At 37.3% G+C, this 27,797-nt stretch overlaps 1 protein-coding gene and 1 long non-coding RNA gene across 10 annotated transcripts in view; both read right to left on the bottom strand.

Moving 5' to 3' along the window:
- The window catches only part of LOC105835074, a 143,246-nt gene that overhangs the window by 103,964 nt on the left and 11,485 nt on the right, over positions 1–27,797 (bottom strand). Inside the window, exon 3 of one of the 8 annotated variants that reach the window (XR_004964075.1) lies at positions 25,380–26,119. The exons of the other annotated variants lie outside the window; for them this stretch is intronic. This is a non-coding gene — a long non-coding RNA (uncharacterized LOC105835074). Of the gene's footprint in view, positions 1–25,379; positions 26,120–27,797 lie in introns of those variants that run through there. 8 annotated transcript variants of the gene reach the window in all.
- LOC105835073 lies at positions 9,263–25,510 on the bottom strand. 2 transcript variants are annotated; one of them, XM_012678037.3, is made up of 3 exons: positions 24,900–25,510; positions 23,409–23,495; positions 9,263–16,521 (listed from the first exon to the last, which is right to left on the bottom strand). In XM_012678037.3, the coding sequence occupies exons 1-3, from the start codon at positions 25,005–25,007 to the stop codon at positions 16,228–16,230; spliced, it is 489 nt and encodes a 162-aa protein (XP_012533491.1). In that variant the 5' UTR covers positions 25,008–25,510; the 3' UTR covers positions 9,263–16,227. The 2 variants fall into 2 exon arrangements, with proteins under 2 accessions (XP_012533491.1, XP_012533492.1); XM_012678038.3 differs by lacking the exon at positions 23,409–23,495 and having other exon boundaries at positions 24,900–25,501.

Raw genomic sequence — 27,797 nt, 5'->3', positions numbered from 1 at the left:
GTTACGACTTTATATATGTCGATTACCGAATGACCGACGAATACATTCACAATAGCGAACGTATACTCTATCTCATTTATAAAACGATGAAAGGAAATCTCTTATAAACTCCGTTACGTAAACTTCACGGACATGAAAATAATATTCGACGAGAGATCGCTATATCGGAACAGTATTGGAACGCGTTGCTGTGCGAATCCGGAGATCTGAAACGTAGTGCACCCCATTCTATCATACGATGCTAGATATTTGCCGGCTGACAAAGTGAAGCTCGGAAAATGTAAACAGATCGGCGCGACGTGCATCGCGTGAGAGTCGAGTGATGCAGTCCGGAGGAAAACGTGACGCCTTCATCCCCCCCCCCCTCCCCTCTCACTTTTTCTCTGGCATGAACAACAGGAAAAGCGCTTATTTTCATAGCGAAGAGAGGAGGAGGCTGCCGCTATAAATACACGCGCTCAGTCATGCCCACCTTCGCCCTCGTATACGCTGGCGTCAGTTGTCGCATCGGCGCTTACTTATCAATTAAATGAATATGATATATGCGCTGGGAATACCGAATGATTTCTAATCTTGTCGGCCGATGCCTTAAAGATTAGCTTAATTTCTGAAGCGAAACGAAAAAAAAATTATATAAACATAATCCTAATTTATTTCCCATTTATTTGTGGAATTGTGTAACAAACCGTGAAAAATGCTTAAAAAAAATTTTTTAGACGTATATAGCAGAAGAAAATTGTAGTGTCGACAATTTGGGCGATTTTAATACAACTTGTGTACCGTTTTTTCCTACTTTTTTCTAAAATTATATCTTCTAAAAATATACATCAAAGTATAATCAGTAATTCTGTATAAATATTTTGTGACAAGAGACGAGTGCAATCTCGCTCGGAGTTAATTTTACTTCTTTGAAACTTGCACTCTGAGTGTGTCTTGTATCGTAATAAAATTGCGATATAAAAAGTCGACAAAGTGATAAGCCATAAGGCTTATTTTATCTAAATTATTGATAAAATGTTCCTTAAAGGTCAGCAAAAGTTGGAAACAATAATCGATTCATTCATTTTTTTTATTGTGTTGAAAAAAAACATATTATTTCCTTTATTTATCTTGCATGAGCAAGGTAAATAAATAAATTAATACGAATCTCAAGTGACATTTGATGTAAAATGTACTGTTATTTTTTCTCATGTTTATCATTTTATTTTTATAACGATAAAGTTACAGAAATTCATTACTGGACAAATATGAAACAGTATTATCAGTATACGAGAAACGAGATAATTCATTGATTGAATCCAGAAAGTTACTCTTTATTCTACATTTCAGTGTAAACACCACATATTAACTTTTGATACAGTAATTATTATAATATAAACTTCCGCTTCGATTTATTGTTTTACGTATTTCGTCTTTAGATCTTTGAGCCATTTTCAAAAAATGTAACAGCAAAAAGTACATCAAACAAAACCCATTATCGCGTTGTATTGTATTAATATTTGGCAATACAGAATAAATTATGCAATCGATGCAAATAGCAATAATAATACGTTTTAATAATGCAATTGTAAGCCGTGAAGTTAAATTAACTTCATTCGCTCTAGTCATTGTTGCATTATTTATATTTTTTCTTTATACATTATTTATGTTACATTTATTATACATAAAAGAATTTTTTTTTTAATTTAGCCTACATTATAAACAGTTCATAAATAAATTTCAGAAATGAAACGATTCGTATACGTTTATTAATATACTTAGCGCATTATTCAGCGCAATATCTGCGCAACAAGATAAATAAAAGTGGGTTAAGCGAGCATCGCATAAAAAAGTAGCCGATACGTCGCGTAAGTCATTAATCATTAATAATAATAATGGCTCGCTGTGAACGCGTATGCATGTCTCGCCGTGTGGCTCTTGTCCTCTTCTCGTAAGTACGCGGCACGCGATAGACCTCCGACGATAACCCCGGGGAGAGTAAACGTGCATAATGGGCGTTGCAAAGTTACGTATTACAATGAGATAATTGACGTCGTCGGCGCGCGCGAAAAAAAGATCGTAAAAATGAAAAAGAAACGGAGCCCCGACTGTCGCCAGTAGTGGAAAGTTTCACGAAGGATACTCGACGTGATTACCCTCGCCTCCTGCGCGAGAGATAATCGAATCTGCTGAAAGAACGAGAGAGGGTGGGGGAGGAAAAAAGCTTCCTTGAGAGAGGTCGGTAAATCATCGACTATCAGTTAATTCCGTAAAGCTTTCTCGGTAAACACATCTGTCATTATGTAATCAGTATTTACAGACTCTCGTTGCAGGCCCTGATAAAACGCGTTCACCAGGATTTATAACGGAAGTTCGCCAACCCGCGAATTCCGACGGACTCCAGAAGAAACTCCGCGAATTTAGAGCGAGTCAGCTCACGATACGTGCCTCATTTTTCTTTTCTTTTTTTTTAGAATGATTTTTTAACAGTAAATCGATTCTTCATAGATAAAATGATGTTAAAATTACACTCACGACATTAATTATCTGAACACAGGATATTGGAAGTTTTTATGTTAGAAATTTAAATAACTTTTTAGAAAAAACTCGATTAGAAAGGTAAAATTCTCTTATCAATATTTCCATCAAAAGCTTGTATTAAAGTCACTTGTATTAAAGTCAAAGTTGACTGAAAGTCATTGTTATTAACAAAATTAGAGAGACTAAAAAATATATTTAAATATAATTACAACGAATTGCCAATTTTATTTTATCTTTATTTGTTGTTACACAAATATAATGTTCAAATCTGTATTTAAAAAATAGTAAAATTGTATGGCAAAATAATAAATAAACAAGATAATATACATGTGTCATATGCAATTACAAAACTAATTGTGTCTGGGCACACAAGATATTAAAAATTTATTTTAGACAAATCAAAAATATACTTTTGATAAAAATATATCACAGCATTTTCATTTTTAATCGTGTTTTCTGTAAAACATAATATTTAATCAATTTATTGCATAAAAAATATATATTTTTATATCCTATGTCTTTGAAAATATGTTACAATATCTCTATTATCAGACGCACACAGTTAAAAATTAGAGAATTAAAAACAAAACGTTTTGTAATTAAATAAATAACATTTTGTTATTTTATTAATGGTTATGTGTGATAAAACTTGTTATTTGAAAATGGTAAAAAAAATAATCTAATCTAATCATTAGTGTGATTGTTTAAAAAAAGTAGTATCCATAATTAACACATATATATGTGTGTGTGTGTGTGTGTATACACCTATATAAGTAACAAATTTGAATAAAATTCAATATATTTCTTGAAATTTAAATTATTTCCATTGTTTTAGTTACATTGGCATATTCAGTAGAGGCGCCATGACCATAAAAATAATTGGATATAAATCAATATTTCGAATTTAACAGTGTATATTAAATCACGAACTGATGTTTACGTATTAAATTAATTGGCAACTACAGCAAGCACGTGCGTGCTATAGAACATGTTTGTGAATCCTCCCACATAAAATTAAACCTTTCTATCACACGTGGCCGATCCCCATTTACGTGCATGCTACCTCTCGCGCGAGTTAATCAAATTAATTCGCTGATAAACGGCAGTTACTATGAATAACTCGTGACCATTTGGAAATAGTAACGACGTACGAGCGTATTGATCGGCGTTCCTATTTCCGTGCCCGCCCCAGAAGGTCCACCGACCTGAATTCATTTCATTTTTAAATACTGCGCGAGAGAGATATCTGTAACCGGTGCCATTCGATGCACGTACATATAGAATACGCTGGAATTAATTGGGAATTTTATATGACCTAGAGTGGTACTTGTATTTTTCTTACATTAATATTATTTTGTGTGAAAAACTCACCAACAAAATTAAAAATGTTTTTTACATTTTTTTCTACTTTACAAATTGTAAAATATTAGAATAATAAACTGATACTATTTGAATATAAACATATATGTAATCGCATTAAATACTATTTCAAGCAATCAAAATTTTAAGTAACAGAAATGTATTAAATTTGAATTAGCACGTGTATGAAACTTTTATGTACTCATATCAAAATCAATATTATTCGAATTACCAAGATCAGTAACAACGGGTCAGCAAAAGACAATTTATTAAAATTTTCCACTCTAATTAACCCCCGGGGTACATTCTATCAAATTATTGTGACAGTATAAGATATAGTTTGCATAATTACTTAGTTACTGTATACTTTGCATATAAAACACAAAATTAATCGCGTCACGTAAATTTATATTTAGAAAATGTGTTCCCAAAGACTTTCCAGATCAATGAAGTAATTTCACGTTTATTCGCTAATTTTCTACTAGTGACTCCAAATACCTCGCAATCCTGTATATGTATATCATAGTGATTACTCGCGGTTACAACTGTCACAACTGAATATAGTCCCTGGTCAAGGACGCTCTCTCTCGAAGGCTAAACCTGTTTATTCAAAATTGCGACGCATTTCGAGACTGCGGGAAATCTGTGAATCATAGTACGCTGCAGTTCAACAGCTATAGGAACATTTTTCCCGTCACATAAATGTACGTGACTTTCATCAGGCATTTCTGAAGTTACCGACTCGTGAATATATCTCATTATCTCTACTCGACAAAAAATTGAAGATGTAATAGAGATATGTGAATTGTCTTTTCTTCAAACGCACCCGTGCGATACTCGATAAAATGCAATATTCGCGAAGAAAGTATTCGGTATATGGAGGTTTTTATTTATGCCCGGTGCGGAATACGCGCAGAAAGTAGGGATCATTCACAAGAGGAGGGACGAACGGGACGAGGAGGGCGCCACGCAAGTGCAAGTGTGGAGCTCAAGTGTAGGTGTTGGTCCGTGATATGATACATGTGGGAGCTGAATGAACGCGCTCGAGAATGAGATTTGATAAACGGACGTGGGCGCCCGTGCACCTTGATGAACTTCCCGCCGGCGGATGCAGACTCCGGTCTGCGCGAGGGGCATTCTCCGCTCTCGAGATTACTGAACAGCCGGCGGCGATTAAATGGCGGATCTCACATTCATTGCCCATCTCGCAGCGTTGAATTTCTTATCGGTCGCCCTCTTCCGTTTGATTGAGTATTGGATTAGATTTAGTCCCCGAGAAATTTGTCACCTTTTTGTTAAACTGTATTTCGAGATAATAGCACTCTGATGATGCTTGACCTTTTAAAAAGTTGACGATGGAGATAAAAAATATAATTGTAATTAATAGCGTTTTCTACTGGGAAAACTAGTGCAACACTGGTGCGGATTGTGTGCAATTTTATTGTTCCACTGTGAAAATCAGTTTAGATATTTTCAGTGTTTAATGTTTTACTGACAAAATTGATGCAAAAAAATTACACTGAGTGCAACTTTTGCTCCACCGTCTCGAGAGACGGTGGAAGGTGCCAGTGCATATTAAAATTGATGTTATGTTCGTGCTTTAAAGTATTACATTAAAGTATATGTTATTACATTATTTTAGTAAACTTTATAACAATGAAATTGCTTAGTTTTTATACCTGTCTAATGATGTGTTCCACTGAATCACACTATTATTGCGCTAGTAGAGTTTTCATCGAAACCTACCAGTTTTCCCAGTAGAAAACGCTATAAATGATGTTTTACAAAAATTGCTTTGAGACTACGGGCGTAATTTGATTTCTCATAAGATTTGCGTCAATTTTAAAAATTAAATTACCATTTATAATGAACGATGTAATTAAAAGAAATTATTTTCTCTTTATATTACTTATATATGATAAATACAGTGCCGTATTTAACTAGAAATGAGTCTAGCAATCTTTTAGCAAGAAAATTTATTTATCGTAACTTTTTGTACGCACATCCAGATAATTAATAGATAAATCATACATTTTCTTAGAATACGAGTTACACGATAACTTGCAACGATTGTACTAATAGATCGGTAATAAAAATTAATTGACGACCTGAAATAAATTCTGAATATTATCGAGTTTCTAATTAGAAATAGAATTGGGTTTGTAATTCGAAGGAAATATTGTCCAATCTTATTCGTCGAAAACCTTTGCACAACTGTCGAACTGTAAAGACGCACGTGCTAACCCCCACGTCATCCTCTTTTGCTTTTTCCTTATTCATCTCTCGTACGTACATATGTATTGCTATTTTTGCAGACGCAGATTTCCCGCGAATAACTCAGACAATGACATACCATTGTAGGCGCCAGTCCTCTCGCGATGGAAATCTCCATTCGCGGAGTCATTGGCGTAAGCAATTCTGTATATGTTACGACGTGGTACAGCACATATAATCACGTTCCTTTTCTTGTTCGTTCCACAAAAGGCAATAGCGAGAGGGAACAAAACTGTTCGTACTTAAAAATCATTACAATGGCGATATAATTGAGAATTTCTATTTCTGTTATTGTAGATACGTGATGCAAGAAAATAAAAATTAATCGTGATTGATCGTCAACTCGAAAGCTTTTTATATAAATTTAAAATAAATTTTTGTGTAAAACAGTCATTATCAATTACATGGCTGTTTAATAAACGTGAAAATTCTTTCAGCTACATTGTATTCGCTGCGAAAAATTCAAAAGCTCTTGTCAAATAAAGTCGGGGACAAAATTTCATGCACATGCTCACAAAATTCAGAAGTAAATTTTTTATCGCCTTCTCTTAAAAAAAAAAAAAAAAAGAATTGTGTTTTCAATTTTCCACATATCGAATATCTTGCCACTGACGAAACTGACTTGCTTAAGTCATGCTTCTGGCGCTACGCGTGCTTATTTTTAAGTACCCCGATATTTCGAAATTCTGTCGCAACGCGACTTTGCTCAGATTATTGATGAACTACGCCGAGGTGTGAGATATTGCGTGCGCGCACACGCAAATCGCGTATCGTATTCGCGATATCACAATTAGTCATGCAATATCTTGCAACTCGTCGCGAATTAAAATTGCTTGCTAACGCATCCTCGAACGCGCGGCAAAAAAATCGATCCGAGTTGCATCATCATCATCGAGCTTTCATCACTGCTGATGATCTCGATAACAATATATCCCGACAGATATTTCGGTCGCGTTTGCGCCACCGTGCTTTGTTGTCAATAATGCGAAGTTACGACGCTGCTGGCCGCGGCGATAACTGGAACGTTCACGCGTCCGCGAATTGTGTCACGGGGAATGCGTTGCTAGCGACGATAAGAGATTATCGCGGCTCATTTCGCAATACGAGAGCGTAGGGAATTTATTACCTGACGTTCCGCAATGACTGACGCGCGCGCATCATTGCGTCGTTCATCTGACGTCGACTGTGTTATGCATTTTCTTCTTTTTTTCTATTTAATCTCGCCTACTCGCAATTTTTTATTATCTTGAACACAAGAGATTTTAATCGCAAAGGACAATAACCGATTAGGAGCAAAAACAGACATAGAATGTCGTTGGATTATTGACTATCTTTTTAATAGTACTTTTTACGGTTTTCATTCAAAGGTAATTTTTCTTCTCGAAAGTGTCATCGTCTATTTGTCGTGTTTATTCAATCTTATACTTAATGTTATATTTTTCCAAGTTTAAAATTAAAATCTTATTAAACACATAAAATAAACTCAGAGATACGATTATATTACTTTATTATATTTCCTTTACTGAAATTAAATGGCTAAAAACTTATTTTCAATCGTTAATTATTATTTAATATAAGACTTTGATTGTAGTACAAATTATATATTAATATAGCTAAAATATTTATGCTTTTGCATACACATATACATTTATAATATTAATTTTTACCTTTTTAAATGTTTTAAGAGTAAAATTAAAGTTTTCTTTTATTTTGCAAAAATCTGAAAACTTAAAACTAACACAATATTTTAAATAATATTGATACTTGTACTTTCGTATAAATGTTAATTGTATATAAAAAAATCTTTTAAATAGTATATGAAAGCGAAGAGAAGATGCTACCGACTCGGACTTTCTCTTATTTCTCTACATCGAGCTTTCTTTTCATACGGAGTTGCATTTGATGATGCAATCTTTCCGGCGTTTCGTAAATATTATAAAGCAAGTTCAACGCACTTGTATTATTCTTGGGCTAGAAACTAAAATCTAGAAAAATAACTGTTCGTATTGTGAATTATGTAGCACACATGTGTGCACAAACATTGTTTAAAAGGTACATTTTACGGCAATCGAAGTAAATGCAGGAATAGCTTCCAGTGGCAATAAATTTCTCGGTAACTACCGCTTGCGTAAAATATCGCGTGTCGCAATACTGAAATTTGAGCTCGCCTACGCGGCGTGAATTTATTATGCAGAATCACGCAAGCGAAACTATTAATAAGATAACGTAATGCATGAGCGACACAAATCCCGAACATGAAATAAATGGGAGGCGAATACATGATACGGTATTTCAAATTAATTAATTTAACTAATAACAACCAAAGTCACAGCATGCTATTTTTAATTGAATTGTATACAAGGAAAAATTTGTATTTTTATTAAAGAAAGTCCCTAAACTGTAAATCAAAATGTTTTCAAAAGGTAACATTATTTTCTTGTAAAAAAAAAAAGAAAAAAGATTTATTTCATCTTATGTCACAAAATACACAAGATGAGTTTTCATATTAGCTTCTTATTGTCATCTTCCGAATACAAAAAATTGTACTTTAATGATACCATCGATATGATGACTCATGCCATTCGAATATATCGCGAATGAATCAGTCGATATCGAGTCACAGATATCGAGATACTGAGAACATGTTCTTCTTCACAATTACTTTATCGCATTACGTGTTCAGTGCAAGTCATGCAATGCACTTCATATTCTTCATATTTTTAATAAAAAAAATAAATTCAAGGATCGAGTAATTAAGTATAATATTCTTTAACATTGCATATCATAAACATTAATCATTGAAAATTTCCTATTTCCTTCTTCAAAAAAAAAAAGTTGCGTAAAACCGCATAAACATGATAGATAATAACGATTTCATACAGCTCACAATTTTATTCAATAATGCAACAGAAAATTTTAGTCGAAATTTACTGCGGCTTTTTCACCTGTCACCATATTTCAAAACATTTTTTTTTTTTATTCACTAGGCTTAATTTTTATTCTTCATTACAATTGTATTTCACTCATTTCGAATGATATTTAACTGTATAAGATTTAAATATAATCATAAATAAGGATAAGAATATAGGGAATAAAGAATTGGTCAATGTAAGCTGTTTAAAACTCATTTATTGAACATGGCATAAAAATCACGATACATAATAATGATAAACCGAGGTCTATTGTAAGATTCAAAAACTTCATTTATAATTTTCCAGTGCAATATGGCGCGCGCAATATGTTCCGTGTGTTTTTTTGTTTGTTTGTGTGTATGTTGTGTATGTTAATTCCCTATCGAATTCTAACAGATTATTTTATATATTATGTATAATCATTACGCATGGAATGTGCATCCATCTTCTCATTTTTGCTCTCCTCGATCACGAAATTCACGGATAATTAGCAATCGACGACGATACGGCAACTTCCGTCCCCGCAAAAATGATTCCTCATCTTCATCAATTAATTTCGATTTCGTGCCAATGCTTCCTCTTAATCAAATCTTCTAGCGAATCGTAAAATTAAAAATATACATCTCGCGTAGGATAAACGGATAATCGTGGACAAAGAACACAGATAGTTTGTGTCTTACTGAAACAATTTTGGCACAATGATAAAGCCGATGATAAAGTTCAAATCTTGAACAGCAAAGAGCAGAGTTATTATTGATTTCCGATTTATGCACGTACATATACACGTGCAGGAATCACTGCACTGTATTTCTGTGCCCCAACTTGTGTATTAAGACTTGCTGCGAGGATTCTCTGACATTTTTCACCGAGGAAAAATGCCGGAAACGCGACTTTGTAAATATTACTTCGTTCATCCTATGCCGCAGAAAAGCCGGATAGAATTCACGCATTGGCGCGAATCAGTATCGTCGTTGACGCCAAAGTCCTACGAAAAAAGAAAAAGAAAGAAACGGTTTCCCTCAACAATGAAAGCCGCTAACCGACGAAAGATAAATATGTCAATGTAGACTCGAAAGATAGTGTGTATGTGTAAAGGGGGAGATCGGATTGAAACGGCTTGATCCGAGCGCGCCGCCATGAAGGATCCGATCGGGCCGTTCTATGCTACTTTTTTCTTGTTGCTTTATCGTAATCGTGGGCTTTTGGCAGTGATATTCAATAGTCGTGACTGAGGAGAAAGTACGTAAGCGCGATCGACGACGGCTGGGCTTCGTCGAAGTAACGGCAAGTTTTACTACCGCGAGAAAAGAAACCTCTCTTCACCTTTCCCGTTTTCAAGTGCTTCAAAAACGAATGCAAGTAATTTAAATTTTTATGTCAGTCTCTAGAAATTATTAACGATCTTCGACGCGTATCGCCGAGAAAATGATTTCCATACACGAGGCATACGTGGCGATTTTAATTGATACACCGTGCTGACCTTTATCGAAAGGATTGATGCCGCGAGAAGGAAGGAAAACGACGTTTCTCACCGTGTAAGACTTGCAAAGGCTCGGACGCTTCTCCTCAAACACGCGCTCAAGAATCCGCTCAAAATGTCCCGGGTGAAGTATAACAAATAACCATAAAACAGTAGTAGTAGTAATAGTAGTAGTAGTAGTAATAATAATACAAAAAATAGTCAAGTCATCGCGCGTAATAAATAATATATACATATACATATATATTACGCGTACGCATGCATGTATATTATTTATTCTGTGCATATATAATATACACGTATGCGTATGTATATATCTCCGCATGTGTACAGCTTTGCAATCGCGTTGCGACCGTAGAATGAAAGTGGATCGAGAGGCGTTAAACTGGCGGAAAATGCGTCTCCTTCGACGAGTAAAAAAAAAAAACAGGGGCACATACATCGTGCACATTTAACGTGAAATTCAAATGCACACATCTCCACAAGGGAGCGAAGAAAAGAAATCCCAATCCACGTTTACTCCGCGGTCCGAGGCCGCCGTAATGAATATCGCATATATACTTTATATATATCTCATCAATTTCTAAAATCTAATAACACCATTTTTTTCTAATCAGTACGAATCAACCGGCGAAACCTTGGGAACGCACGAAGTTGGATCGCGAGTTGGCCAGCTCGCACCAAATGGCAGTACCGATTCACGAGAGAAGTAAAAATTAAGATTTGCCAAGTGCAAATGAGAAATATATATATATCTATAGAAAAGATACATATAAACAATGAAATCGACTGTCGTAGCAGATTCAAGTGCCAAAAAGCTTCAAAAGTCATAACTTCCAACTCAATCATTAATTTGAATTTAATGTTACATTACGAGTTCCTTCGGAAGGCATAATTTTATTATACATAAATAACTATATATAATATATTTGCAATATACAAATATATATGTGCGAATTGTGGATTTAATACGATCCCAACATCGCGCGTCCCAGTGCTCCGCCCAGCACCACGGCGCGTCGCCCTATATTTATCGATAATTTATACTTTTTGTCTCTGCGATATATTTCTTTGTTTCACTAAAGCAGTCTTACATAAAGCGGCAACTTTTGGAAATTATTCAGTATGCATCCTTTCATACGCAAAATGGACTCCCCCCTCCCAATCTACTTTAGCACACACCGACGTGTGAATGATTCCTTCTCTCTTTTTATTCTTCCTGTTTTTCCCTCCCCCCTTCTTCTTCGTCTTCATCCCCTTGCCATCATCTGCACCCGAAGAGAGAAATGCAAGTTGAGCTACGCAAATTTTCAAAATTTTCCGCGTGATATCTACCGACTAAGCTTTCTCTTAAATCCGACGCGAGTCCGAAAGCGCGAATCGACGTATATTAATCTGTTCTTTTTTTTGCATTATACAACGAACTTAAGAAGAGATTTAGAGATTTCATTTGGCTCATTGCAAATTGAAGTTAAGTCGGCGAGCGTACTTTCAAAATCCGTTTGCGACGGGAAATAAATGGATAAATCTTGTACTATGATATTTTCTTGAGATTTCAGATTAATGTAATCAATAAACGATAACGCTTTCGGAACTTTAGACTCTTAATATTATATACACGTTAAGACGGATGTTATATATATATATATACGACTTCAAATGCTCGTGTGCCAGAATTCCTTCGTCTTTCTCCCGAAAAGACCTGAAAGCAACGTTCTTTCTCTTTCATGAGAAAAAAATTTTTTTTTTAGTCGGAAACCATCCCTTTGTTGAAGCACTTTCTCGTATTGTTCAGCCCAACCCAAAAAAAGAACTCATCAATTCGGTTTTCAAAGAACGCAGGTCTGCGATCGATGAAGAATCGAAGCGCTCGTACGTATCCCGTCCTAACTATACCTCCCCTCTCTAACCCGTTAATCGTTGCAGAGTAATTCTATCTTATAGCTTACGATATCACAGAGTTACACGCGGCATTGCTTAATTGCTCCCAGTTCGTAATACGCCAATACGCAACCGATAGAAAGAAAGCATGCAAATTATGCCCATCGCAAGGAAAAACCAGAACGTCTGAACGCGAAGAACGTCGAGTGTTAACTACAAGAGGAATGAATTTGTTAAACTTGATCTTTATCGTTTAATTACTGAAAAAAAATGGAAATTCATATAATAGTTGTATTTTCAAACTTCGAAATAAATTTTTTGCGCTTGATATGTTTTATTCGATATTTGCTGCATCTTAAATTGAAGAAATTTGATGACTTTATTCTATTCATCATTTGTCATTAATTTAGAAATTTAATTTTTGAAAATTCAATTTTACTTCATTAATAAATGATATTATTTCTGCCATCAAAGTAGAGGACATATATCCACCACTCAGTTAGGTAAATATTTTTCTTCCTACGTAACAAGTTTTGATTAGAAAAAAAAACCAAGTAATTGCGTTTCTAAGAATAATACAAAAATAACAAAATACATATAAAAGATATTTTTAAAAAATCTTATCTATTTGATGAGAAAGTAAAGGAGAAAAAACGAAGGGAAGCGTAGGAAACGGAACTCTTCCTTCTTATTAAAGTCATGTAAAAAAAAAAGAGTATCTTCGGAATGACATGTCTCGGAGGAAAAGGAGATAAATATCTTTCTCAGGAGAAGTCTCTCTCTCATGATGGAAGTAGCGCTCCTATACCTCGTAACACTCGAAGTCCTTTGCACGTGCGATCTACAAAGAGCACGCGTCTCCCCCTCCCCTTATCTACCCCTCCTTCTCTCCGACCGACTGGACTTGTAACGCGAAACAATACACTATATATAGATATATATATTATATATTATACATGTGAAAAAATTAACAAGCGCTCTGTAGCGACGACGCGAAACAACAAATACGAGTAACCTCAGGGGAAAAACGTTGTCTCCGACGATGGCGTGCGACGAGTAAGCGGCGGTAAGGTTTAAAAAAAAAATATCCTCGCCCGGCCCGCGCGCGATTTGAGAAGAGTGGTAATCTACAACGGGGCACGACGTGAGTCGTGCCTTTTACAATGCGACACGTGTACACCGCGGAATGCGTCGTTAATGGTACCGGATGCATCTGTCATGCTTTCCCGTAGGCCGCGTCGTGCACTTTGCAGCGCTATCGCGTTGTAACGTGAAGGAAACAGCAATATATTGCCCGATAAGCTGATATGCGTCAATAACCGTTTGACACGTTTTCTGGGGGGGGAAAAAAAACCATTCTCGAGAAATTAACGCTCCAAATATCTTTGAAAAAGTTTTAAAACGTCGGCCAGCACCTCGAGATCAATTCATTTATGTATATTCGCAAATTTATTTACATTCGATCGTCTTGAGCCTCGAGTATGCTACTCATATTTTTCTTACATTAACATTACGCAGATAAAAATTCATCTCACAAAGTCAAGAATCTTTTTACATTTTTTTTTCTGGTACACGACCTACACTATTTTAATTTGAACGAAATCTTATTAAATACTATTTCAAGCTTTGAAAAAAGTTTAGTAACAAACTGTGTTAAATAAAGATGTGCGAATTTCATTTCATTTTTTGATCAAATTGGAATTACATCGTTGAAACATTAATAACACAATTCAACGACGTCGAACAGGAAATACGCGGGTGAAAATAAATCGATTTTTTTTTTTTTTTAATAGGCTTCACACGCTCGGCGATCCGACTCTCGAGGTGCATTCGCACACGCACATGCGGTGTGTCCTTTCCTCTGCACGACGGACGGCGAGATCCGATCCCGCAAAGGCGGAGAGAAACTGCCGTTGCTGCTGGCTTCCGGCACACAAACTCGAACCTAATCCGAACAACAACGAATGCCGCTGTTTGACACTTACAGATACAAAAAAAAACGACATCTTTTATGACGCTTCTTACGCTATATAGGAGCTCTCCCTCTCTTTCTCTCTCTCTCTTTTTCTCTCTTGGCCCGTATTCTCGCCGCGCATTTTCTCGCGCCGACTCTGCTCTGCCCTCGTTTCTCATATCGAATACACACTTCGTATATGTCAATTAAGCAAACAAATAAAACGGCCGACCCGTGCGAATCGAGCGGAGTCATGTTTGGCGCGCCAAGAATACGAGCCTTCTTCCAACAATTTTTTTTTGCTTGACGTACTGATTAGAGAACGCTTTTCAGTCTAGGTTGTGAGAAAGTTAATTGGATACGTTGTTACGAATCGGAGATGCGCGGTTCTACTTATCCACGGTTAACATGCACCGCGCGAAGATAATAATTTGACGAAGAAATAATAGATCCGCATCCGCATTGGAAAACAAAGGGGGATGCCTAAGAGATAATAGGTGCGTATATACTTGAAAGATGCCAGAAAGATTGAAAGAGATCCACAGGGACATTTAAAGACATCGGAACGATTTTTTAAATATCAGTTTACTACGTCAGACTGTTATATAACCAGATTTCTTTTCGTTACATCGGATTTTCTTTCGGGCACCTTCACGACGTCCCTCAGGTCTTTACTTTTCCTCCACCGGGGAAACACCTTCGCGCCCGCTGAATGTCTTTCTCCCTTCGATCTCTTCGTTCCCGCTCTCGTCCTACGTTTAAGGAAAAGAACAACGTATAGAGCGCGACGCGCGCGCGAGACGAGAGAGATCTCTTCCTCTCTCTCTCTTTCTCTCCCTCTCTCGCGCGCGCGCGATGTGAAGGAACTTATTACATTTAGGTCTGGCAACTCGAGTGACTACGATACCCCGTAAACTCTCCGATCGCGGACATTCAACGAAATGCGAAACGTTCGCGATACAATATAATCCTGATGATTTTATCATTATGTACCTCGCTTCCTCCGACGCTGACTCCTCCTCCTCCTCTCCCTCCTCACGATTGTCTCCTTTGACTTTTTCAGTGATGACGATCTTCGATGATCTGGCCCAAAATCGCCGCTCGAACATCGATCGACCGATCGGTTGCGATCCTCCCGCAGCTTCCTCTTTTCCCCCGCGCCATCTTAAACAGATTCTCAAATTTATCCGCGAGATCAGATCTTCGCGTTATATTGGCTCATCGATATTGTTTGGCCTCTTTACGTTGTCACGAAACTGTGGATGTCATCTCGAAAACGTTGCGGTCCAAAGGAACGTCCCGAGCAGCTCTCTTCGTCCTCTCGAGCGCGGGGCTGCCATTATCCGATCGCTCGATCGAGGTCTCTCGATCCACGACGATTCTTGACACGATCGACCGTCGACATCCAGCGAGCCGAACAACGGCTCGAGGATCATTCAACCTCTTCCTCCTCCTGCTCCTCCTCTTCCTCCTTGCTCGTGCTGGGCTAACAAACTTGAGCGTGCTCGCGTGCTTTCGAGCTGAACGTGTACGAACTTCATCCTCTCCTCGTTCCTCCTTCGTATTTTCTTGCATTTCTCCTCTCACTTGCTCCTGATCTTTCTCCCCCCCATGTCTGCGTATTCGCACATATGTTTGCCCGTAGCTCCTCTCGTTTTTCTCTCCGTCATTATCTCTTTCCTCCCCGCCTTTCTCTTTCCTTCTTACCAGGCTGAAGGCGGATCCGGACACGAGCGTGCCGCCACGTTGCTGCTCGACTCGGATGTGGTAGCGGGTGCCGAGGTGCGACGGATCTCGATCGGTTTCGAGCCGGACGCGGGCGGCCGGCCCAAAACCCCTTGAATGTTTCACGATAGGTTCCGCTGATCCTCCGCGCAGTCTTCCGCCTTCTTCAGCGAGCGCTTCAGCTTGTCGACCAGCCTATTATGGAACTTGTTGAGGGAGCTCGAGCTGCCGGTCTTCGGCGGCGACGTGCCCGTGCTCTTGCTCGGGCTCTGGAGGGAGCTCTGCGACGCCCTCGAGGACGTCCTCGAGAAGTGACGCGAGGTCAGCGGCACGGACCGATGCGCCGGCGAGGTGAGAAAGTCGGACCCGGGGGAGGTCGACAACGACGGGCCCTCCGACTTGGAACATTCGGACACCTGCGGATCAGAAAAAAAAAGCGTGCGTTCCGGATTACGGTATGGAGGGGAAAGTTTCCTCCTTAAAATTCTCTTCCCACGTGCATTATTGGTATCCAAATATGTAAGAAAACTTTTGTTTCTTATAAGCAACATTTTTTTGTATTTATTTATAGATATAGAGCTGCTAATAAGAAAATTATCAACGGGCATCAAATGCGCTACGTGTGTTTCACCGAATTAGGATCATTATATTGTCACTCTAACGACATGTTATTATTTATTTCTAAGGCGTTGTGTATGATTTATCAGCGCGCAACGACGAATCATGTATCATAATTGAAACCATTAGCGAATCACTATTCTCTATCATTATTCACCGACTACTGTCCTCGAGCGCGTTGATTTGCCTTTCAAACCCGGTGGCTTTCATCCAGATTCCATTCTAATATCCGTCACGAAATCACAGTGAGACGCAGTCGTCATCCTGATAACGACAGATTTCGAAGTCATTCATTTAGTCGCTCGTTGCGCGAACGGTGAAAGCTAAAGACGAACCTGACACGAACTCCGCGAGATTACATGGAGAAATGAAATCCTATTAATCGAACTGAATGTCCTTTATCTTCTGTCCAGACGGAAATTCAAAAAATTGAATGTTGACAAATACTAATCTTTCGATCGGCAATTAATTTAATACGCAGAACTTAATTACATTCTTGTACCGTGAAAAAGATTCAAGTTTATCTTTTACCTTTATCGTTTGTAATTCTTATTCATAAATAACTGAACGTAATAAAATCAAATTTAAAAATTGGAAATAGAAGTTATTTTATACAAAAAGTGTAAAATTAAAAATTTTAATCAAAATAATTCATCATTCCGAATTATTTTCATTTAGAGTATTGAGAAGTTTTACTTCTCTCTTTAATTTATATTAAATATACAGTATACTGTATATACCAGATGATTCAAAATAACGAATAATAATCAGATTCAAAGTACGGATTAGACTTTTAATGATAAGATACCAGTTTGGACCAGAACGTATACCAGATTCACGTAATAATATTATCATCTGTATTGATAAGATGATAGACCGAAAAAAATTGGGAAGCACCAAGCAATAATATTTTGATTAACCCGCAACTTACTTTAATCAACATTTATCGTCCAAATATGTACAAAGCGTGCATGAGAGAATCCCGCCTCGTGAATCGCGATAACGGTTGAGCAATTAATTCGTGAGAGAACGCGAACGCACACCTCTCATTTCTTCGCGAGCGGAAACCGTGCGATTTCCTTTCCGGTCGTAACGATATCGTTTTGATTAACTCGCGATGGCACTCGAGCGGCCGGATTCTCGAGCCATCCTGAATTATTCAACGCCGAAGCGCGATAAAAATCGCGCACGAAGATATCGTGCGTCACGCGTATCCGACACGCATACGGTGTGTGGCGTACGTGCCCTTTTCCACGCACGATCTACGCCGTAGAACTTGCGACCACGTGCTCGTACTGTCATCGCAGCGGGAGACGGTAAGCGGCCGATTAGGTCAGATTTGTCCCGTATATTAGGCTTCCCCCTTTTATACGTACACAGTGACAGCAAACGAGATCGATAGCCGGCTCGCACAGTAATTCTCATATTTTCTCAAATGAATTTTACTGCCTCGACGGCGATTTATTAAACCATTTATAAAATAATTTCAGATCTTAATTGTAAACATCGAGAATCTTATTTGAATTATTAAGATTTTTTTTATTCCTTTATTTATTTTGCGTATCAATTTTTTAATTAAAAAACAAGGACATCTGTTTTAACATGTTCTAATAAAAATTTCATAAAGCAGTTTTTTAATTCTTGTTTGTGCAAGAGCTTCATATTTAATTACTATATAATAAAATGGCTTCATTTTTTGTCGTATTATCATTTATAATTTTTACTAAACATACCAGATGCATAAAGATTCATTAATGAAATTAATTATTTAAGTTCTCAATAAAGTTTCTTTATTTTTTAAAATTCTTATTCAATTGCAACGTTTTTTGTCACTGCGATTTAAGTTGAGCCTCTCTGGCTTCAATCTCACCGAATCTGCTCCCGCTGTTATTACGTGCAATTACGCAATCCACATATCGTGGGCAAAATGCGACGCAATGTGTACTGATACGCGCGCGCGAGAGAGTTCGTCTATTAATGTTTCTCATTTAATCATAATCCGCGATTCCTGACTCGTATTTATAAAGAACCTCGGAACGTTACGCGAGATAAAAATAGAAGTATTGAAAATACAAACGATGATCGATAATTTACCGTGCTGTCGACGTACAGAAGATCAGGTATACGGAATCTATTTGTAATTTCAATTGTTTGAATCTTTACAATTTAATTGTACGCAATGAATAAAAAAATCTAATCTTGGTCGATAATTAATATCTTGAATAAGCACAACTTAAGGATTAATAATAACGAGGCAACATACAATTTGTCTTTAAATAAACCATTTACAAGTATTTTATAATAAATTGCAGAAATAAAATAATTACTAAATTTCCGAGCTATAAATAAAAATTTGATTACATTAATCCTTTAAACTCAACAAAATAATTGATTCTATAATTAAATATATTTCGATCATTAATGTTAGCAATATATTTTATAGCTATAAGCATTTATTGCCGGTTTTTTAAATTAATTTGAATGTTATTTAAAGAGATTTTTTAGAGCTTGAAAATATCGTTATTTATATGTTAATCTAAATGCACATCTAAACCTCGCGAAATGGTTTTAGCAATCCTTCGATATGGTGTTCGTGTAAACAAAAAAATAAACTATCACAGAAAATGTCCGTGATAGTTTCCGGTCATAATTAGGCGTTGATGACAACCATATCATGATAATGCATGCGTGTTGCACAGATTAAAAAGTGCGCAGTACACAAACTACAGCTTCGCGTTATATAATTGGCAATGATTTCTCGTGAGATTGCGTTAATGTTCTGGCAGTAATAATTGTATAGTACTGCGTACTTGTAACTTTCAGTGTCACGTGCTCGAGTTGGCACTAAATATCGACGTGGAAGGACAAAGAGTTGATTAAAAATATCCCGTTCACGCATTTTTATAACGGTACAACGCATCATCCGTGATAGAAAGTAATTCTTCACTACGATGTACAGAACAAAGAGTACACGTTATGTGTGGATATATTTTGTCTTAATAATTATTTTATCAATTTAATAGTAATACATAACAGAAGTAATTAATTAATAATAATTAATCTCTATTTTGTCAACCAAATTGGATATTATAACATACAATTACCGTCACATTATACGTGATAATATTTCAGATACTATAATAAAGTTTATAATTACATAATTAGAATATTTATCAAATAAAATAAATTTAACACTTAAAAAATCAAAATTTTTAGTATTTTATTCGTTATCATACAATAAGGCGATCTGCACGAAATCGTTCGCAACTATTCTTGATCTAATAAGTGTGTCAAATCTTTTTTATTTGATAAATAAATAGAAAAAGGATTAAGAGCTAAATTGAAAATCATCGTAGCGAAGGATACCCGCGACCGTGTCTTCGCTTTTTGACGATCATCCTTTCTGCGTCGTTCGCATCTACAAATCACCGGTTTACTGTGTAGCAGGCCAAGTTCAAGAAACGGCATCGTGAAAATACCCGGGGCGAAACCGAAGATTGCTAGCTTGCGTAAAATGGAAACAGTTATGTCACTTCATCGCCTTGCACCTTTTGCGAATATCCTTTTCGTGCGCGCGATTTTTCGACGCGACAAGGAATTCCTGTAATATTTCCGCAATAAATTAGATAATCGAATTACTTCTTGCGCGTCGACTTTTTGCCAACTAAATTCTTTAATTTTGCAACCCTATTATTGATTGGACTTAAAAAATATAGATTTATAACGTTGTTTAATTGATAGTGTTTTTTCTTTCTTAAGTTTATATCAAACTTCGCAGATGCGGAGATTCAGGATTGCAAATTGAAGATTAGAGTTCGACCAATCAGAACAAAACGGATTAAAATTGAAGTTATTATTATCAATCTTGATCGAATGTTAATTTACAAATCGCTATACTCAATCTCTGATCAATATGTAGTTTGATAAACAGGTGTAATATTAGTTACAATGTTATCGTAAATCAGGAAAAACCTTCATGAGGAAATGAGAATTTACTCGACCATATTATGCATATTGGATAACAACAGAATTCTGCATCATCATCATTATTACTTCAGCGTAGAAAATTTACCAAAGTAATTTAAAATATAGCAATTGAAATTGAAAAATTTATTTAAAAAAGTAGGTTTCTCTCAATGACTTCTTCTTATCACAAATCTCATACTTACATAAATTTAAATTTCGACATTTTGAAACACAGTAACCTAATTTAATCCAATACAATCACAGTGATTCATAAAATTATAGACGTATGAATAATAATTTTAAGAAATCCAAGTTTTATCCAAGTTTTATCATATCAACATTGATAATCGATCTTTTGTGAAATTCAATTGTTAGTGATGTATAAATAGATACACTATCTATTATGTATTTTATTATGTATTATGCGATTATCGAATGAATGAAAAGACAGATAAGGGACTTTCGGCGATTGAGAATCCGTACGAGAATTCACCGCACAATACGTGTTACGAAACAAATTGACCAAGACTTACGTAATGTCGCGTAACAGATATAGAATACACAATGCCCTGAACCTATAGGGACGTTTATTTCTATTTGAAACGATGTGACAAAGTCTAAATCATTCCCGCATAAATTTAATTAATTTAATTACTATATGACGTCACAATCTTCTAATTTATGATTTATTTCGATCTCGAATTAAATTTATATCACAAGTAAAATCTGTTCAAAATTAGCTCAATAATTCATAATTAAATCGTGATAATTAACGTGCCCGTCATTATTTCGCTTATTCATTCAATTATTCATACTTTGGATGTAAAAAAAAAAAGAATCAGGATAAATGTTTCCGTCAAAGACGTATAAGATATTGAGTAAAACGGAGTTAATGAGTGATATTTGCATAAGACCCACTTTACTATAGAAATACGATAACAAAAAATATCATTATTATGCTTCTCATTAATGGTTACCATTCCGTATATCTATTGCTAATTAACATTCGTAATTGTCGCCGTCACCCTAAATATATTTCATACGTAAATGAGAAAAATAAACACGAAAGTCGTAATGTCACCGGCGATGTAGCATTTGCAATAGACAGCATTTACGAGCGCAACAAACCGCATGCCCACCGCACTGCAGTTCGATGATATACGTGTAACTCTGCCTACATCGCGATAAAAATAAACTTGTAGCCGGTGCGCATATTTATCTCCTGGGACACGTGGTTCCGATCGTCACCTATTATTGACTGTGCTTATTCAGCGTCTGCAAATATAATTTCGCCGGACGTTTAGCGACACCGAGGAGAAACCGGTTCCGACAGTTCCGAGTGCGACGAGTGAGTCTTGATCTTTTACGGCGACGATTTCACGTTGGAGGAAAAAAAAAAAGAAAGAAGGAGGTCCGGACTTTTTCCGAGCTCTTTTATCGACGGACGTCGTTGCAAAGAGAAGCTGCGAGCACGCGGTCAATCGTGTAAAAAAAAGGGGATCTGGTATCCGTCCTTGAGACTGAGGAAGAAGCTATCAAACTCTACGCCGTGCACCGCGAACTTTCTCACGCGGTTGAAATTTCTACGTCAAGTTTAGAGTTAACTTCCATTTAATGTAAACGCGATGAAAAATTCAATTTAATATTAAAGACCAAACTCTTACGAGAGTTCGAAACGTCTCGGGTAGGTGGGTTACTGAAAATCTCTTGTTTCTCCTTGTTTCAGTTGAACTCAAATCAGTTTCACGTTAACGAAATTTTAGGTTTGGAAACGCGCATATAACGCGCAACCTGAAATTCATTCATCGTATTCTCATTATTCCCATCTTGATGCGTGAAAAGATCTTGTATTTGAAAATAACGCACGCACAATAGACCATGTAAGTCATGCACGTTTGTCTGTGAGACAGATGTATCGATAGCACGTGTCTTTATCACGAAATTTGGGTTAAACTTTGTTTGAGTTTACCGTAAAATCTTGCGCTTTACTTACTTTAATGACTTTCAGATCTAATTATAATCAGCATTTAACGACACAATAAGTTATTTTTTATTTTTCTAAGAAAAACTTATATTTTAAATAAAACTATATTTCGTCTGTTAATTCGAAATAATTATATATTCGCCTGCATATTAAAAGGTCGTACTGAAAGAGAACTTATCCGTCTGTTATCGTAATGCAAAGTTTTTGCAGTTGCATTGAAATTGCACAACGTAGTGTAAGTAATATTTATAAAGAAAGCGGGATATTTTTTTATCGGAACAATCAAAAGGATGGCAAAACTTGAATCGTAATTAGCTCTGATTGTTAGCAGCTCCAATGAAATCGATTCTCTATACAAACGGAACAGTAATTTCGCGCGTACTCCTTAGTTTGTTGCTTCTGTGAATTATCTTTAATATATAAACATGTTCCTTCGATAATAAATACTAACGTGTATTTGCAGAAATAATATTTGAGAAACTCTCAAGCGTATTTTCTGAAGCTAAGCGAGGCGTTTACTTCGCGAAAAGGCCAGCAAATCCGACCCCGGCAGCTGTTAAAACAACCCGGTAGCGATATCTAATCTCGCCTCATTTTCTAATAAGCCATTGTAACACACGGCAAAGTCCGTTTTTCGAAATGAACGCCTCGGGTAGGTTCAGGGAAAGAAAAAAGAAAAATGAAAAAAAAAAGGCACGCCGTGCGCAAAGTCAGGCCGAGGCCGAGAAGGATTACCATGAGAATCGAGACGGCGGGACGATCGGGCGACGTGCCGCACTTTGCAAGAAGACGGCTGCGTCTGTGTGTGAGGGTTCGCCAGACCTGCGAAAAAATCGCACGTGCAGTGCCGAATTCGCTCTTTCTTCGCCTCCTCCCCGCCTCCTCCCTTTACCCCATTTTCGCTCTCGTTGTCCCTTTTTCGCGTCACGCTTCTGCGAGGAACGACGGAGACCGCGCCATTGTTCTTTCTCCGTTTCAGCCCGCAAAACGCAAAAGTGCGCGCGAAAAAAAAAAAGCCGGAATAGCGCGTAACGATTCTCTCCGGCGCCACGTAAAGACACGTCGTCGTCGTATTTCCCACATGCCGGCGTACGTTTCAATGCTTTCACGCAGGTATGCATATGTATGTATGCATGTATATATACATAATAATACGCGCGACATGTAATGCGCGCGGGGATGATGACGCATCAAGACCGGCCGGCGCTGGCGTCGTGTTTTCGGAGTCACCGTTAAAAGTCACTCTTGGCAATTTTGCACAAACGGTATCCTCGCTAAACGTAAAATTTTCAAGATTGAGAGTGAGAGAGAGAGGGAGAGAGAGCTCGCAATTGCCCATTTGCTTCCCCCTTCGTACATCGCTACCGTCGATTGAATGTAACGTACGTGAGAAGGAAGTTATGAAGTTATGCGCAGTTACGTCACTGGCGCTGCCGATAGAAACTGGATTGTTTCTACACTCATCCGAATCCGCTCTGTATTGCACAGCGAAATTTTGAACCACCTCGCCTTGGAGGGAAGCTTCGAAAGTTTATTAAATTTCACGTTGAAACACGTGCGGGAGTTAATGTTTATCAACACCTGATCTTTTTTCGGCGACTTGTGTCAATACATTATGTAACGTGTGATATGAATAAAAAATTAAGATCTATCTATCTCTCTCTCTCTCTCTCTCTCTCTCTCTCTCTCTCTCTCTCTCTCTCTCTCTCTCTCTCTCTTTTATGTGATATGAAAAAAATCATGCACAGCAATGCAAATTTCTTTCGCTTCTCTTAATGCTATACATGTTCTTTTAATTAGAGATAATGTGGAAGTTCGTAATCTTAATAATCGAATTATCGTTCTTCGTGTTTTGGAATACCAATAATGCACACTACGCTGAACTATTCCTTTGTACTCGGCACGGCGTTTTTCAAAAAAGGGGAAAAAAAAACAGTTTTAACTATTATATATCTTGTAACACAGAGTTCCATTACATCGATTTCGATTAGCGTTTCCGTCTACTTTGTATCGCAAGCAGAGGCATTTAAAACGGAAATTTAAAACTTAAACGACGAGGATACACGCGGCGCGTCTTAACGGTTCTGGCAATTTCCTACTATCCTCTCTTTCTCTCACTCTCTGCTTGTCGTTCTCGCTCAAGGGAGCGCTCAGTACTTTTCCAACCCTTCTTGAATTTGAAAGCCGCCGCACCGCCGATAAAGTAAATATCGTTATCCCACTCACCTTTCGGCTGCGACAGGTCTGCGGGTTCGAGCACTCGGACGACCGCCGACTCCGATTAGTCTTGTAAATGTCCCATTCGTTTTTCACCACAGGCATCATAAACGCCATCTCGACTTTCGCTATCTCGTCTCCGTTTCACACGTCGTCTGCTCGCGGCTGCTGTGTTCCTCTTTTCCCTTCTCCGCGTCTCCTCTTCCTGTCCCTTTCTCTCTTCCTCTCTCTCTCTCTCTCTCTCACCGTTCGCAAGACCTTTTAAAAAGTCTCGACACCTCGACCACGCAAGAGCGAGAGAAAAGGCCGATCTTTTAACACTGAAAGCGCCTGCCCTGACCGCTCGCCTAGGATTCCCTGCCTCCGATTCGCGACTCCGCACAATTCCTCCGCTCCGGGTCGATGTCGATTCGACGTCGATCACGTCGTCCAGGTGAATCTCGAACTGGAAAACTTCATACACGTCGCGCTCGCAGGTGCGCTGCGTTCTTTTTTTTGGGGTTCTTTTGTCTCTTTTGTTTTTTGTTTTTCGAGCTACGGCGTACCGCCTGTTCCGGCGTATCCGCGTTCCCTCGAATTCGTCGCACGTCCGTACAATGCGGCAGTCCGCTACGGAATAAGCACGCCGGTGCGCGCGTGGATAAACGAGGGTCTCGCGACTCGCGGCGCGAGTGGTAGGGATGGCCGGGAACATCCATTGGCTGCCGTTGAGGCGGGACACCTACGTCACCGGTTACCATTGATTTTTCAATGTTGATACACACAGCGGCGTGGTGACGTGCCGAGGATTGAATTTTCGGCGGCACGTAGACGTGCGTGCGTGCGTGCGTGCGTGCACGCGTGCACGCGAACGGCCGCGGGATAGATTCATTAAATGTCCCGGGATCCGCGGATCTCGGGGGATCTCCGGGTGTCACGCTCGGCGACTATCGCCGCCGATCAGCTGTTAAGTCTGAAGAGGATTTCTTCATTGAGATCCGAAACGACACTCCGAAACACAATGTAAATTTTCTTCGCACGTTGTCGTCCAAGTTCTTGCTTAATCCTTATTTTCCGTATCAAACACCTCATCAACACTTACCGAGTTTCACACGTACGCGTACGTATACGAAAAGTGAAATTAAAGTTCACTTGATTCAAAAACGATTTTGTCATACGTGTGACAACATAAATTTATGAGAAAAGTTTTGGAGTAAAAATTATGTATTCCGACAATGGAGTACCAAATGCTGAATAAAACATTGTAAATAAAGCACTATCTTATTATGTTTTATATTTTATCTGGAAGTGGCAGATACAACATATATATATATATATGTATATTAATAAAGCATATTTGGTAAATACCATTTTAACTTTTAATGTTAATTACAACCGCAAACAAAACCAAAATGAGAATTTTTTCATATTTATACTTGGGGGAAAATAACCACCTCACGCGATCTCATATTACTGGTGAATAAATTATTGCCGCAAAAGCCGAAAGCTAAGCAAATATTAATTTGCGAAACATAAATGGAGAAGGAGAGACGTAAAAGTTTGTTAATATTTTAAAATAGTCTCTCTAAAGAGAAGTAATAGGGAAGAGGAGGGAATTTTATCCTGTCTAAAAAAAAATATTCCCTAAATAATACTCAAGGGAAATTATGCTTTGTTATATAAAATCCAATAAAACGAGTAGCACAATTAATAAAATTGTACATTGCAACACGTAAAGCTTTAGTATAAACATAAATATAGATTAAAAATGTGAAATACTTTGACATGATAATTCAGAAAAGTGATATTGCAAGGAGTAAAAATCCAATTAAAGCACCGCGCGAATTTTATATATATAGTTTGGCCTACAAGCAGCTCGTAAATACGTAAAATACGTGATATTTTTCCAACTTTAAATTTGAAATCAGCTCCTAATGCAGAGTGTTTAAATTTAAATATTGAACTTTCAGATAAGTGTTCCAGATATGAATATATTACAGATAAAGAGATATACGCGGAGAATTAAGAATAAATAAAAGATCTCTTTTGCTCATTAACAACAGAAGAGAATAATTTTGTTTTCGTGGTAAATGCGGGAAAAAGAATCCACAACGCAAAAACACGCGCTGATTATGTAATACTGCTCGGTCATGCAAAATTATTTAGCATACCTCGCATCCGAGTACGATCCATCGAGACAAATAAAATGTCATAAAAAGGGGAATGAAAAGTTATTCCAGATATTCCGGAAAGGAATCGCTATCAATCTTCAATGATTCGTCCTTGACAACCTCGACCTATAGTAGGAAAATGCGTATCAACTCGGAATCAATATTGAAAAAATAAGAGTCAAGGCAAGAAGGGATTGCCATTTGTCCGTGAGCTCTGTTTTCCAAATGTTTTAAAAGAAAATTTGTTTCGTGATGCACAATTGTTAGAAAAGACATACTTATTTTGCGCCTTTGCAAAATTTTAGTTCGTATTTTTACTTAAATAAATAATAAAATCTCATATAAGTTTCGTTTAAACGCGTCAACTTAATGTTCTAGTAAGCATTCATTCTTTTATGCGAGAAAACTAATTATTTTTATAAGATCTGTAAAAATATGTAATACATAAGTACGTACTCTTCTTCGAGCATCTTTGTAATATTAAGGATAGCATTATAATACTATTACCTATTAATTAGCGACTTGCAGCGACTCGCAAAATGCTGACGAAATTAATTTTGCCGGCTTAACGAATGAAACTTTCGGCAACTGCATGCATCAGCAAATTAATCATTGTAATGCTAGGTAAATATGTTCTGACGATAACAAACTTCGCACTAATAATTAGCAGTAAATCTTTCGAGCGGAGGAATTGCTCTCGAGACAAGTTAATGTGGATATAACCGGGGAAATATTGTTTTACATACAATAACAAACA

Source organism: Monomorium pharaonis, chromosome 7, assembly GCF_013373865.1.
Source record: "Monomorium pharaonis isolate MP-MQ-018 chromosome 7, ASM1337386v2, whole genome shotgun sequence".
In the NCBI taxonomy this organism is placed as follows: domain Eukaryota; kingdom Metazoa; phylum Arthropoda; class Insecta; order Hymenoptera; family Formicidae; genus Monomorium; species Monomorium pharaonis.
The sequence above is the reverse complement of the archived record's forward strand: the minus strand, read 5'-3'. Positions and strand labels throughout refer to the sequence as shown.

What these genes read in the sequence shown, in the direction of transcription:
- LOC105835073 (XM_012678037.3), bottom strand. Translation starts at nt 25,007, where the DNA reads ATGGCGTTTATGATGCCTGTGGTGAAAAACGAATGGGACATTTACAAG. An exon ending in AGACCTGTCGCAGCCGAAAG is followed by an intron (nt 23,496 to 24,899) that starts GTGAGTGGGATA and finishes ATTTTTTCGCAG; the next exon opens with GTCTGGCGAACCCTCACACA. An exon ending in CCGCCGTCTCGATTCTCATG is followed by an intron (nt 16,522 to 23,408) that starts GTAATCCTTCTC and finishes TCTGATCCGCAG; the next exon opens with GTGTCCGAATGTTCCAAGTC.